Raw genomic sequence first — 12,778 nt, forward strand, 5'->3', positions numbered from 1 at the left:
ATGTCAGGTCAGTGAAATAAATGTTTTTATTTATTTTCCGGGAGGGTTGGGTAGGTAAGCGTTATTTAAAATATTTAATGACCGTAAAATAAATAAATCCTTGCAATATGGTACTTTTTCATTAGCGATCGGAAAACTTCGATTATGTTACGATTTTGGCTCTCTCGCCTGTGAAGTGTGAAATGAAAATGAAGGCTTCACGGTAAACTGCTTATTCAACAAGCACACAAAATTGTGTTACAGTGAAATTTCATAAAATATCAAGTGATCATTAAATATCAATGTTCGCTTTTATTTTATTTTCATACGCATTTATTTAAAAAATGCAGTTTTTGTTCACGTGTATTTTTCAAAGGATACAGCAAACAAGGCGCTGAGATTTTTCACGTTGTTGTGTTTGTTAACTTGTTAATTTTAGTTTACGATCGTTAGTTGTAAATATTGCGTGATCTCTAGTGGCTAGATGCGTTTAAAAACCCTAACCTAACTCCGATAACGATCTTTTTTTTGTTCGTGATATCGTCAATTTTTGTGATATCTTGTAATTTTTTTAAGATGAATAATTAACGCATTAAATAACCACCACACTGCAGTTGGATGACGACCATTTCTTCTACAAACAGATACGGAATTTTTGTCAATCAACCAATAGTCGGTAGTTAACGATTTAAATCAATATTGAGGTGTTTATTTGTGGTTAGAAAACATTTCGCATTTTTCGCGGTTTGGGATGAATTTCGCGTAAAAATTCGCGATTTCGCATAAAACCATATAATCTTGGCTCTATCTATAGCACTTGCTTCAGAACAAGCCAAATCCAACATTCGAGCCTTCTTAAACTGCAATGCCTTGATCTCCTCTTCAACTCTCCTTTTTTTCTGCCTTCTTCTTGTCTGTAGTTTCCTTTTCTTTTTGTTTTGTTTGCAGGGCTTCCTTACGCCTACAACTAGCATTTCTTATATACTGTAACATGGACTTGATGATATCAACATGCTCTACACCTCCAGAACGTTGAACAAAGACATACACTTGTCTTTGTGCAATCAATGTTTCTTCCTGCAAGTTTTCAGTCAGCAGATTAGAATTCACTGAAAATCCTCTTTCCAATGATGCATTTCCATCATCATCATCACAAACTTTAGAAGGCCTGTTTTGGCAACTACTGTATGTGCCTTAAGAATGAGCATCCACAAGTGATCAAGGCGAGAAAAAGACGAGAGCAGTGCTTCAGAATCTTGCGAGGAACATACCAACTGATATGATCACTCAATATTATCAGCTTCTTGTCCTGATAGCCACCTGTTTCGAAGACAACATTATAAACTGTACTTCACACGCTGTTTCCTCACACCCGAATTTAAAGCCATAGACGGACATAAGCAGGAAATTCATTTGGTAAGTTTGTACTTTAGGGGACTTTTGTCTTGAAGTTCTTTTACCATAACCTTTGGACAAGTCCTAACATCATTTTTCAGTAACAGGACAGACTTTTCTGGTACTTTCTCTTTCTTGATGGCATGGCGTACTGCATAACCCAACTCGATATTGTTAGCAGTCAATAGATTTTCCTGGTTATCTACATCCAATCAAGATACATTGCATTTTTCCCTAAAGCTCTTCAGTACCTCTGGTTTCACAAACTTTCATGCCAAAGCTAATAAAATGTCTAACAGTGAATCATTCAGAAAAGGTGCCATGGGTGCTTCACTTTGGAACATTGTAAGAAACAATTCCAGCTCTGATGCCAAAGAGTGGAAGAATGTAAATTTTACTTCTAGAAGATTATCTTCAAGAGCACTTTTCACTACATTGAAAGACAGATGAAATATAAACTTCACTAACAAATTTCTTTGGAACATTGTAAGAAACAATTCCAGCTCTGATGCCAAAGAGTGGAAAAATGTAAATTTTACTTCTAGAAGATTATCTTCAAGAGCACTTTCCACTACCTACATTGAAAGACATTGAAATAGAAACTTCACTAACAAATTTCTTTAGGTGGGGTAACGTTTTCATGGCACGCTCAGCAACTGCAGTAGTTTCTAACCATCTGATTGCACAAAATTTCTTGGGAAAAAGCTCTGATCTAGTTATTCTAATGTAATCTGTCCTCCTTGCAGGTACATGCTTAAACAAATAGTAACTGTGCCTCAAAAAACTAACAACGTCCCATTGTGTAGCAGAAATTCCAGTTTTGAAAGCACCATGGACCGTATGAAGCCCACAGCTACCAATTTCTAGCAAAGATGGCGAATCTTCACCAAAAGTGTCTGTGATATGTATTTTCAAAGCTAACAATAATGCCCAGTTTACGTCGAAGGCATCCATAGATACTTAAAATTAAATGCACCTGTCGGTATAATCCGAACGTGGGAAGTACATGCTGCAGTACATCACGTCAGCAGAACAACAGACCATCTTGAACCAGTTTGTATCACGTGATTTGAAGCCACTTCCGAATCCGATGGAAAATAAAAGAAAATGGACGTGGGAACTGTTTGTTATTTGCCATTCAAAAATAAAAATGGGAGGGGATACACATGATGCTACGTCAATGCAAGCTGATCAATAAACAAAAAACGTATTGCCAACTACAACCTACCAAACAAAAATTCCCTGATTTTTGAAAAAATTCCCTGATTTTTCCCTGATTACAATTTTCCCTGATTTTTCCAGGTTTTCCAGGGTCAGTAGACACCCTGTGTATTATCTAGCACGTGTTTACTTCGACTGACGTACCGGAGGATCTAAGAAATTTTGTATTTTGTTTTTGTATGATGAAATCGCAAATGTTTACCTCGGCCACTAGACTTTTGTGAAGTTGATACACGTTATCATTATCGCAGTTGCTTACAGACTTTCTAACTGTAAACATGGTTAGTAAAGGAAAATCTTTGCGTATTGACGAAAAAGTTTTATTAATACGCTCAGTAGAGGTGGGAGAAAAGATCGGTGATGTTGGAAGATGCTTTGGACTTAGCCGCTCTGCCGTGTCTACAATATGGAAAAACAAAGAAAAAATTCTGCAAGCAGAGGAGGATGGAAAATCTGCTAAGAAATTAAAGAAACCTCAATACGAAGATCTGGATCAAGTGACGCTATCATAGTTGTAAAATGTGTACTATATTAGTAAATATGTACATATTATTATAGAATAGTAAAATGATATTAGGGATGGGGCGACCGAATCCAATATCCGCCGAATCCGCCGAATCCTAGGGATTCGAAGATTCGGCGGGTCTGATATAGGATTCGTCAAAGGATTCGGTTTTTTACTATTTACAGGGAAAAAAATATAGTAAAACTCGCTTACAAGGTCCCGCATGGTAGGTTTTTCCGTATAAAGCGTTTAAATTGCCTGAGGTCTCATCATTTACGCCGTTAAATGTGTGATATAAAGTCCGTTAAATTTTTTTCTGAAACTTCCTTTCTCAAATAATGGCGCACGTAAATATGAAGAAAAGACAAATGAACAACAACATACGAAGAAATATGGATGATGTACCATAACTACAGTACAAACCCAATAGTTATTTTAAGATAATTACCATAATAAGAACTAAAGATTCTTTGTAGAATACCATAATTACTACAGAAGCATGATAGCTACCATATTTGCACTATAGTTACCGTAACAACCGAGATGTATATTTACCGTGATAGTAATGTATTATTTATTTATGACATATTAAATTAAAGAACATTGTTGGAAAAAAAAAAAAAAAAAAAAAAGGATGTTAAACTTTGATATGTACGGTTGGCACATGTTGCTAAGAAATAATGCGATCTGAAAGAATGCAGTACTACTACGAAAAGTGAAAATGGTACTCGTGGATTTTTAGGTTATGGCAGTCTCTTTCGTTTTTCAGTAATATCGGCCGAAAATTAACAAGCGTACTGTATCGGAAGTCGGCAGAAATGCCGATTCAACTAAATATTGGCAAAATCGGCTTCTTCAATACAGCTCTACATTTAATGACATGAGTAAACATATTTCAGACTTCAGGATATTGAAAAAGACTAATTTCCATGTAGGTTTATGTGTGTATGTTTTTTTTTTGCAAGTGTAAATTTAATGAAGTAAAATGCTTTTATTTTTATTACTTTCAATTGATTAAACTTTAATGACCAGTTACAGATATTTATGACACTAATTTTGAGGTTAAGCAATTTTACTAAAGCATTCCAGCCAAGCAGGTTGCCAGCGAGAGACGCTTCTCTTCTGCTGGAAACACTATCTCCAATCGTAGAGCTAATTTAACTCCTGAACGTGCAGAACAAATTATTGTTCTGCATGATAGATTAAAGAACAGAATTTAATAAGACTCTGTGGCAATCTCTCTCAGAATTATTGTGCTGAAAAGTGGAAATGTTGAAACAATGTGAATGTACTTTTCAAACAACATGATTTTTGGTGTTAGGTTTGTTGAAGCTCAGTAAGGTCTCCAGAAAAATTGACAAGGATGAAATTTTCCCAAAGATATGTTACACTTACACAAACATATACTTGGTTATGTTAGTTGGATGATATCAGTTACTAATGAACCAATGGAAACAGGTAAGATTCAATGGAAAAAAATGTTATTTTTTTCTAGCAGTGCAAAATGTAAACACACTGTAAATAGTTACACAAAATTAATAAGCCCACTTCATTTTAATACTTTATTCAAACATTATACTAAGTTTAAGATAAAAATAATTTCCCAAAAGTGTAACTGTACCACAAAAGCTCGAGCTCGGCTCGAAGTAAAATTCTTAGGCTCGCAGACCTCTAGCTTATTTGTAGAAAAAATCCTAACCGCTAATCTGTACTAAAACTGAAATTTCTCAAGAAAAATTTTTTGTCTTTATATACACTTAGGCTATACCAGAAATGTACCAAACTACAAGGGACTTATAGTGCAAGCAGAATACATCTCACTTACATTAGATATGTGGACATCATCTGTTAAAAGATTCGGGTTTGGGTTCGAGATTCGGCAATTCCAGTCGAGGATTTGAGTTAGGATTCGGATTCGAGGAAATCAGGATTCGCCCCATCCCTAAATGATATCTTTTATCTCTCTCCATTTGACGACCACTCTCTATAACGCCGAAAAATGCTCAGTCCGTTAAGTGTCATTATATAGAGTTTACATTGTATTTGTATTCAATTCAAACCAAACAAATTGATATTCGCAGACTACATGATATATGCTCTTATATAGATTTATCATCTAGGAAATTGGACGGTAAAAATCATTTAAAACCAGAAGAACTTTATTAAAATTACTATCAATATTTTCTCATTATTTAAATCACTAAACCATGTAGCATTGCACAATGAGGATTCGTTATATACATATATATTTTTTTTTGGGTTATAAGAATATTGATTAAGAATAACATTGATATGAAGGATAATAATTATTTAATATATAGATAAGTAGGGACCCTAGAAAATGGGAAATAAAACTGAATCATATTGGTGTAAAAATTTGGTGAGATACATTAAATTAAAATTGAAATTGGCAAACAAGGATTGTTTTGCTTCAAATTTTTTTAAATTTTAATATTAAACTTAAAATGCACTCAGTTGGCAAACACTAAAAAGTTTTTAGTGTTTCTAGTTTTCTTCTTGGTCTTATCTCCTTTACAGCAACCCTGTGTTCCCCTAGCCTGTTCTATTCCATCTGTTTCTAACCAAATGTTGGTTTTTTTTAAAAATTGTGTTGTAATATTACTATGTTTGCAATAAAAATACTGAACCACAGTACCTTGAACATATTTATTTAACCAGGTCCTCATGTTTGGGTCATCTGCTTTTTCCAAAGGTATGTTTGCCCCCACCATCATTTCAACAAAGTCAATTATAAATTGTTGTTTGTTTACAACTATGTTTTTAGAAGTTTGCAAAGCAGCTTCTATAGACGTCTGTTTTGCAGTACCGGTAGTCGACGTTGATGCAGCACATAATTTTTTTTTATGAGTTGCATTAGAAACGTGTTTTAGGCATGTGTCTCGACGCATCCAGTCCACACGAACGTTGCAAAACTTACACATTATTATCTTATCCTTAACATCAAATGTATAAAATCCTTCCTGCTTCATCTCTCGTTCTCGATTGAAAACCGTAACTATTTTCGGCATCTTAACACAAAAATAAGCACTACTAACTAGATGCTTGGAAATTAATACCGAGTAACCGAGACGTTATAAAAAAGAAACACTACTGCAAGCTGCACCGTAAAAACATTTATGCCGTAGTGGCACGCACACGAAAAAATATTGTGTTCGGCCAGAATGAAACTATTATGTAAGAGTAAATATTGTGTTCGCTTCTGTGCGCTAGAATTGTTGAGAACTAATACCAACTACACGAAAATTGTGTTCGTAACGCTGCTACATAGCGGCAACGTAAATATACACGTTTGCCGCCATGTTGGAACTACAATCGATTTCGTTACGCGATATCAATACAATCGATAGTAAGATTATTTACAGTATCCGACCAATGTAAACATTCTTGGTAACGGAAATTACGTGGATTTCGCGCAAAGTTTCGTGTTTTGTGAAAAAATAGCAGATTTCGTGAAAACGGTGAAATAGTGCCCAATTTCGCGGTATTTCCTGTATTTCGTGGTTCACCATTTTCTGGGGTCCCTATAGATAAGGATAATTGTTCAGAACTGTTAAGAATTGTTATTAATTACTTTGGTTAAATTTCATGGAAAGCCTTAAAATACTTATTTCCTTGAGATACTTGTTTCTGAATTCTGTACTCTGATTGGTCAGTTGGCCCATGGGGTTGCCTCCCTTGTTTTCACCTTTACAAGGGAAGGTAGTCTCATCGAACAAGTCACTTGTTGCTCGATCGTTTCCGAACACGGTCGCGTCGACGGCAAGTCACAAGACATCATGGAAAGTTACTAAGAGATAATTTAACGCCTAGGGGCTGGGGCCAGGCCGTATTTTTTTACCCTAAGTTCATTTTTTTTTCGGACTAATTAACTAGAAATTTAGGCCCTAGGCGTCGGCATCGGTCCGACTTCGTGGGATTACGGTCCGCCATAGACGGTACCTTGAGTTATGTAGTTAACCAAGGGACATTACTAAAGTATATATTTTTTTTGGCGAGTGACAAGACTCCTCGACCGTCAACGGCAAGATGTATGGTGTTGTGGTATGTATTTGGACCTCATCCTATCCAAATTCAAAGGAATCGTAAAAATTTGTATAAGAAAAGACAAAAAACTGTGCAAGTAACTAAGTTTTCTAACTAAATTCATTTGTAAAATTGTGTACTGAGGCCATGTAATGATGACAAAAAACATTTTTTTTTGAAAAGAAATAAACAAAGGTAATTTAATAAACTCTTTTTATTTCCAAATAACGTAGAACGCAACCACCGTAATGAAATATCCCTAAAGAACATTGTTTGTCTTTGTTTGTCTTTTGTTACGTTTCTCTAGCCGGGCCACACATACAACGGAACAACCATACAATTTGCCTTGACTTCTAAGGCGTTCACAACTATTGAGCTTTTCAGAATCTAATAGGAGTAATATGTATAAGTGATACATAGTTATATTTTACTTATTCACTTGCACAAGTGACTAACTTGTTGAAAACATACCGCGTTTTCTCGCATAATTGTTGCACATTTTATTCTAAAATCAAATTTGAAAAGAAGGGGTGCTACGATTATGAGGAAATTTTTTTTGTTAGATAAAGTTATTCATTAAAACTAGGGATGGGGCGACCGAATCCAATATCCGCCGAATCCGCCGAATCCTAGGGATTCGAAGGTTCGGCGGGTCTGATATAGGATTCGTCAAAGGATTCGGTTTTTTACTATTTACGGGGAAAAAATACAGTAAAACTCGCTTACGAGGTCCCGCATGGTAGGTTTTTCCGTATAAAGCGTTTAAATTGCCCGAGGTCTCATCATTTACACCATTAAATGTGTGATATAATGTCCGTTAAAATTTTTTCTGAAACTTCCTGTCTCAAATAATGGCCCACGTAAATATGAAGAAAAGACAAATGAACAACATACAAAGAAATATGGATGATGTACCATAACTACAGTACAAACCCAATAGTTATTTTAAAATAATTACCATAAAAAGAACTAAAGATTCTTTGTAGATACCATAATTACTACAGAAGCATGATAGCTACCATATTTGCACTATAGTTACCGTAACAACTGAGATGTATATTTACCGTGATAGTAATGTATTATTTATTTATGACATATTAAATTAAAGAACATTGTTGGGAAAAAAAGGATGTTAAACTTTGATATGTACGGATGGCACATGTTGCTAAGAAATAATGCGATCTGAAAGAATGCAGTACTACTACGAAAAGTGAAAATGGTACTCGTGGATTTTTAGGTTATGGCAGTCTCTTTCGTTTTTCAGTAATATCGGCCGAAAATTAACGAGCGTACTGTATCGGAAGTCGGCAGAAATGCCGATTCAACTAAATATTGGCAAAATCGGCTTCTTCAATACAGCTCTACATTTAATGACATGAGTAAACATTTTTCAGACTTCAGGATATTGAAAAAGACTTTAATTTCCATGTAGGTTTATTGTGTGTATATTTTTTTGCAAGTGTAAATTGAATGAAGTAAAATGCTTTTATTTTTATTACTTTCAATTGATTAAACTGACCAGTTACAGATATTTATGACACTAATTTTGAGGTTAAGCAATTTTACTAAAGCATTCCAGCCAAGCAGGTTGCCAGCGAGAGACGCTTCTCTTCTGCTGGAAACACTATCACCAATCATAGAGCTAATTTAACTCCCGAACGTGCAGAACAAATTATTGTTCTACATGATAGATTAAAGAACAGAATTTAATACTCTGTGACAATTTCTCTCAGAATTATTGTGCTGAAAAGTGGAAATGTTGAAACAACATGATTTTTGGTGCTAAGTTTGTTGAAGCTCAGTAAGGACTCCAGAAAAATTGACAAAGATGAAATTTTTCCAAAGATATGTTACATTTACACAAACATATACTTGGTTATGTTAGTTGGATGATATCAGTTACTAATAAACCAATGGAAACGGTTAAGATTCAATGGAAAAAAATGTTATTTTTTTTATGGCAGTGCAAAATGTAAACACACTCTGTAAATAGTTACCCAAAATTAATAAGCCCACTTCATTTTAATACTTTATTCAAACATTATACTAAGTTTAAGATAAAAATAATTTCCCAAAAGTGTAACTGTACACAAAAGCTCGAGCTAGGCTCGCAGACCTCTAGCTTATTTATAGAAAAAATCCTAACCGCTAATCTGTACTAAAACTGAAATTTCTCAAGAAAATTTTTTTGTCTTTATATACACTTATACCAGAAATGTACCAAACTACATGTGATAAAGTCAAGGGACTTTTAGTGCAAGCAGAATACATCTCACTTACATTAGATATGTGGACATCATCTATTAAAAGATTCGGGTTTGGGTTCGAGATTCGGCAATTCCAGTCAAGGATTTGAGTTAGGATTCGGATTCGAGGAAATCAGGATTCGCCCCATCCCTAATTAAAACAAAACTCATTCATGGAAAGTACGTTTATTAAAAAAGTGAAGTATAAACGAGCATGCCAACAATTTAAATTAATAAGAAGTCATGTAACATAACCCTTTCTTCAACTTTAAATAGAAAAACAATATCTGTGATTCGAATGCGTAGTTACCTTGGCACTTGACAGAGAGCACGCGTTGTATGCACTCAGTGAGATATCGATATTCGGCTACGTGTGCGCGCACTATACGGAAAGCAACACAACCAAAGAGCGTGCGTTGCATGCACTCGGCGAGATATAGATACTCGGCTGCGTGTGCGCGCTCTATACGGGAAGCAACATAACCAAACAATGATTGCAACGAGCGCTGGCTACATTTTTGTAAGCGGTACACTGCGGCGACGCAGATGAACAGATGAAGGTTATAACGTTTAAAGTCTTTAAAAGAAAATTTACACCTAAGACAACTTCGTATTACCGTTAATTAAATAAGAGGTAATGTCCGAATAAATATTAGATTTCTATTTTAAAATACATCGTTTTATACGGAAAAAAAACCCATACAAAGCACTTGGAATCTAATTTCGGGACCAAAAACATGCAACGTTTATGCGAGAGGTTTTTTTTAAATACAAATTTTGACGCCCTAAAATATGGGTGCGACTATTATGTGATAAAAGAGGGTATATTAAATTCAATTTTAATGCTAATGCTAACTCAACAAATACCAGGAACATAAAATTATCCTCTGAAATCTCTGCAATTACTCAAACTTTACTCTATTTTTAAGAACTCTACTAAACTCAACTAAACATTTGTGAAATATGGACTAGAATCAACAGTATTATTACTGAACTCAGCCTTACTCAACTCAATAATTTGCAGACTTATCCATCTCTGATACAAAAAACTTCACATGGGAAAGAAAAGAAAAAAACACCCCACCACACACCCCAACCGACTTGAAACACTTTTTTATCTGCAGTTGGGTCGGAATGATGTTTAGAAAATGTAAAAGCAAGTTTATTAATTTTTCTAGGTTAAGTTCGCTATACGAATGAAATAATTTTCTTAAACATATCTTTTTTGTTTTTCACTCTTCAATAGAAAACACCCCCTCCCACCAAAATTTAAATACCCACATTTGAAGATGCTTTTTCACACACTAGAACAGAAGATTAGCTCGTCGCTCCAAAAATCTCCTACTTGCAGCTCTAAAGCCCAAATCCTGCGGCCACACTAACTCACGGTACTGCTGAGAACAAAACATACCTTGGGGCGACAGCCGAGACCCACCAAGGCAAGGCTTAATGCCAAAGCTGGTGGTCGAAACATTTCAAAATATTTCACCAAAAGAAGGTTGCTAGGTGGCTGGGATCAGTAAATAGCTGGATGTACATTTTGGAAGTTTTATAATTATATAAAATAAAACTGAAATAAAAAATGTGTAAATGGCAGGAGATACAAAGTTTCACAATAAAGTATTTTCATAATAGTCGTACGTGATTATATTTTTGTTGAAAAAATGTAGAATACTTATTAAAATAAATTTAAAAAATACTGTTGAGTCTCATCTGGCAGAGAACCATGAATTCAACATTCGAGCCTAGTCGAGCTGAAGCTATTTGCTAGACTAGACTAGACTCGACTGAGCCTCCGCACATCAAGGAATAATCTATGTACAGTTTTTCTTTAAAATCTTTCACATAAACACAATTTTAAAATATAAAGTTTTTCCTTTACACAGAAGACTATATTCTTTCTTTTAAGCTTGAGTTTTCACAGTCACTTGGTTGACCACATGTATGTTGACAACTACTAGGTCATGTACGAACTCCAAGTAGTCTTCAGCACGTACCATCATGTCAGAGACGTCAACATCGCTCCCAGTCACGGCCGCCGTGGACGATGTTTCACTCTGGGAAGAAGTCTCACCATCATTCGGGGAGGATGTGGATGGCAGCACTTGAGACTTGTTCCCCTCACTTGGCAACACTTGCTCTTCCTGAAACAATCAGCCAGCCAATAACTACACAACTGTTACCATAAAGCAACAAAAACTTTATAGAAGGTTCTTCCAGTGGAAACCTTAATTTACAGGGCTGCGGTTTTCCCAAATAGTAGATGATTATTATTATTACTACTTCTTTTCAGCAGATACTTAGAGGTTCAAACAAATTTTTATACACATTATGCTGAGGTTAGGACGGTCATGATTAGTTATGATTTTCCGCAAGACATAAATCAGAAAACTTTCTAATATGCTAGACAAAGTTTGTAACCTAATTTTACAATATTATTATTTTATTCAGAGATCTCTGCCATAGTAATTCTCTTTCATCTTTATGTCTAAGTAAATGAGCAGACACTATGCCATTTGTATGATTTTATTTTAATGCCTTTTGGCTGTCATTTCACACACTTGCCAGTTCTATGTTACATTATACCCACTAAAAAGTCACACTTTAGATAATGTTATTGTGTATTTGCAGATCAGAAAAAGGTAACAGTTAAGAAACTGGTATTTTTGAACGAAAAAAATAGTAAAAAAAATAATGACTAAATGCCCGTGTGAAATGTGTGTGTAAAAAAAAGGGCTCTGCCCCCATCAAACCAACTTTTAACTGCTATGTTTTTGCTTTAGTCAGGACAATGTTAAATATTTTAGTAATATCCTGCGTAATAAATAAGACAAACAATAATATGTAAATTAGAAGATTGGCTGGGACAGATGACCACTTGCACACACTGATAAGCAGCTGTGCCGAGGCACAGCATGCGGGTTACCAAGTCGTGGACGGTTGCCTGTAGGCATGCTCTGCCGGGAGCGAAAAACCTTGGCAAGCAATTACACCACGCGAGAATCGGGGCCAGGTGTTTCACACGTTGCACGTCAATTGGCTGGCCGGACACCAGGGCAGTGACGAAACCACGAGGACCATTTGTGAAGCTTTCTAATGGCCAGACCTTAATCAGTACGTACGGAATAACATGCAACATTGCAGTCACTGTCAGCGTCACACGAAGCGGCGCCCTGACGGCACAAAACTACAGCTACCACGGCGACCCTTAGAGCAGTTTCACACGGTTGCCTTAGAAAGAAAGAGCATTTAAAACTGAGTAAAATGACACCACTCCCATCTCTCTTGCTCAATTAGGAGAAAAGCTATGGTGATTTCAAAATAAGTTGGTTAAGTTTTTTTTGGCGGATATTGGGAAAATTTATATAGTTGTAATTTCGAAATAGTT

At 35.4% G+C, this 12,778-nt stretch overlaps 1 protein-coding gene across 1 annotated transcript in view; it reads right to left on the reverse strand.

Moving 5' to 3' along the window:
* The window catches only part of LOC134537327 (kinesin-like protein Klp61F), a 105,221-nt gene that overhangs the window by 23,028 nt on the left and 69,415 nt on the right, over nucleotides 1-12,778 (reverse strand). Inside the window, exon 26 of the mRNA XM_063377644.1 lies at nucleotides 11,388-11,534. Within this exon, the coding sequence (XP_063233714.1) occupies nucleotides 11,388-11,534 (147 nt within the window). The remainder of the gene's footprint in view (nucleotides 1-11,387; nucleotides 11,535-12,778) is intronic.

The sequence above is a fragment of the Bacillus rossius genome, chromosome 12 (assembly GCF_032445375.1).
Source record: "Bacillus rossius redtenbacheri isolate Brsri chromosome 12, Brsri_v3, whole genome shotgun sequence".
NCBI classification, from domain to species: Eukaryota; Metazoa; Arthropoda; class Insecta; order Phasmatodea; family Bacillidae; genus Bacillus; species Bacillus rossius.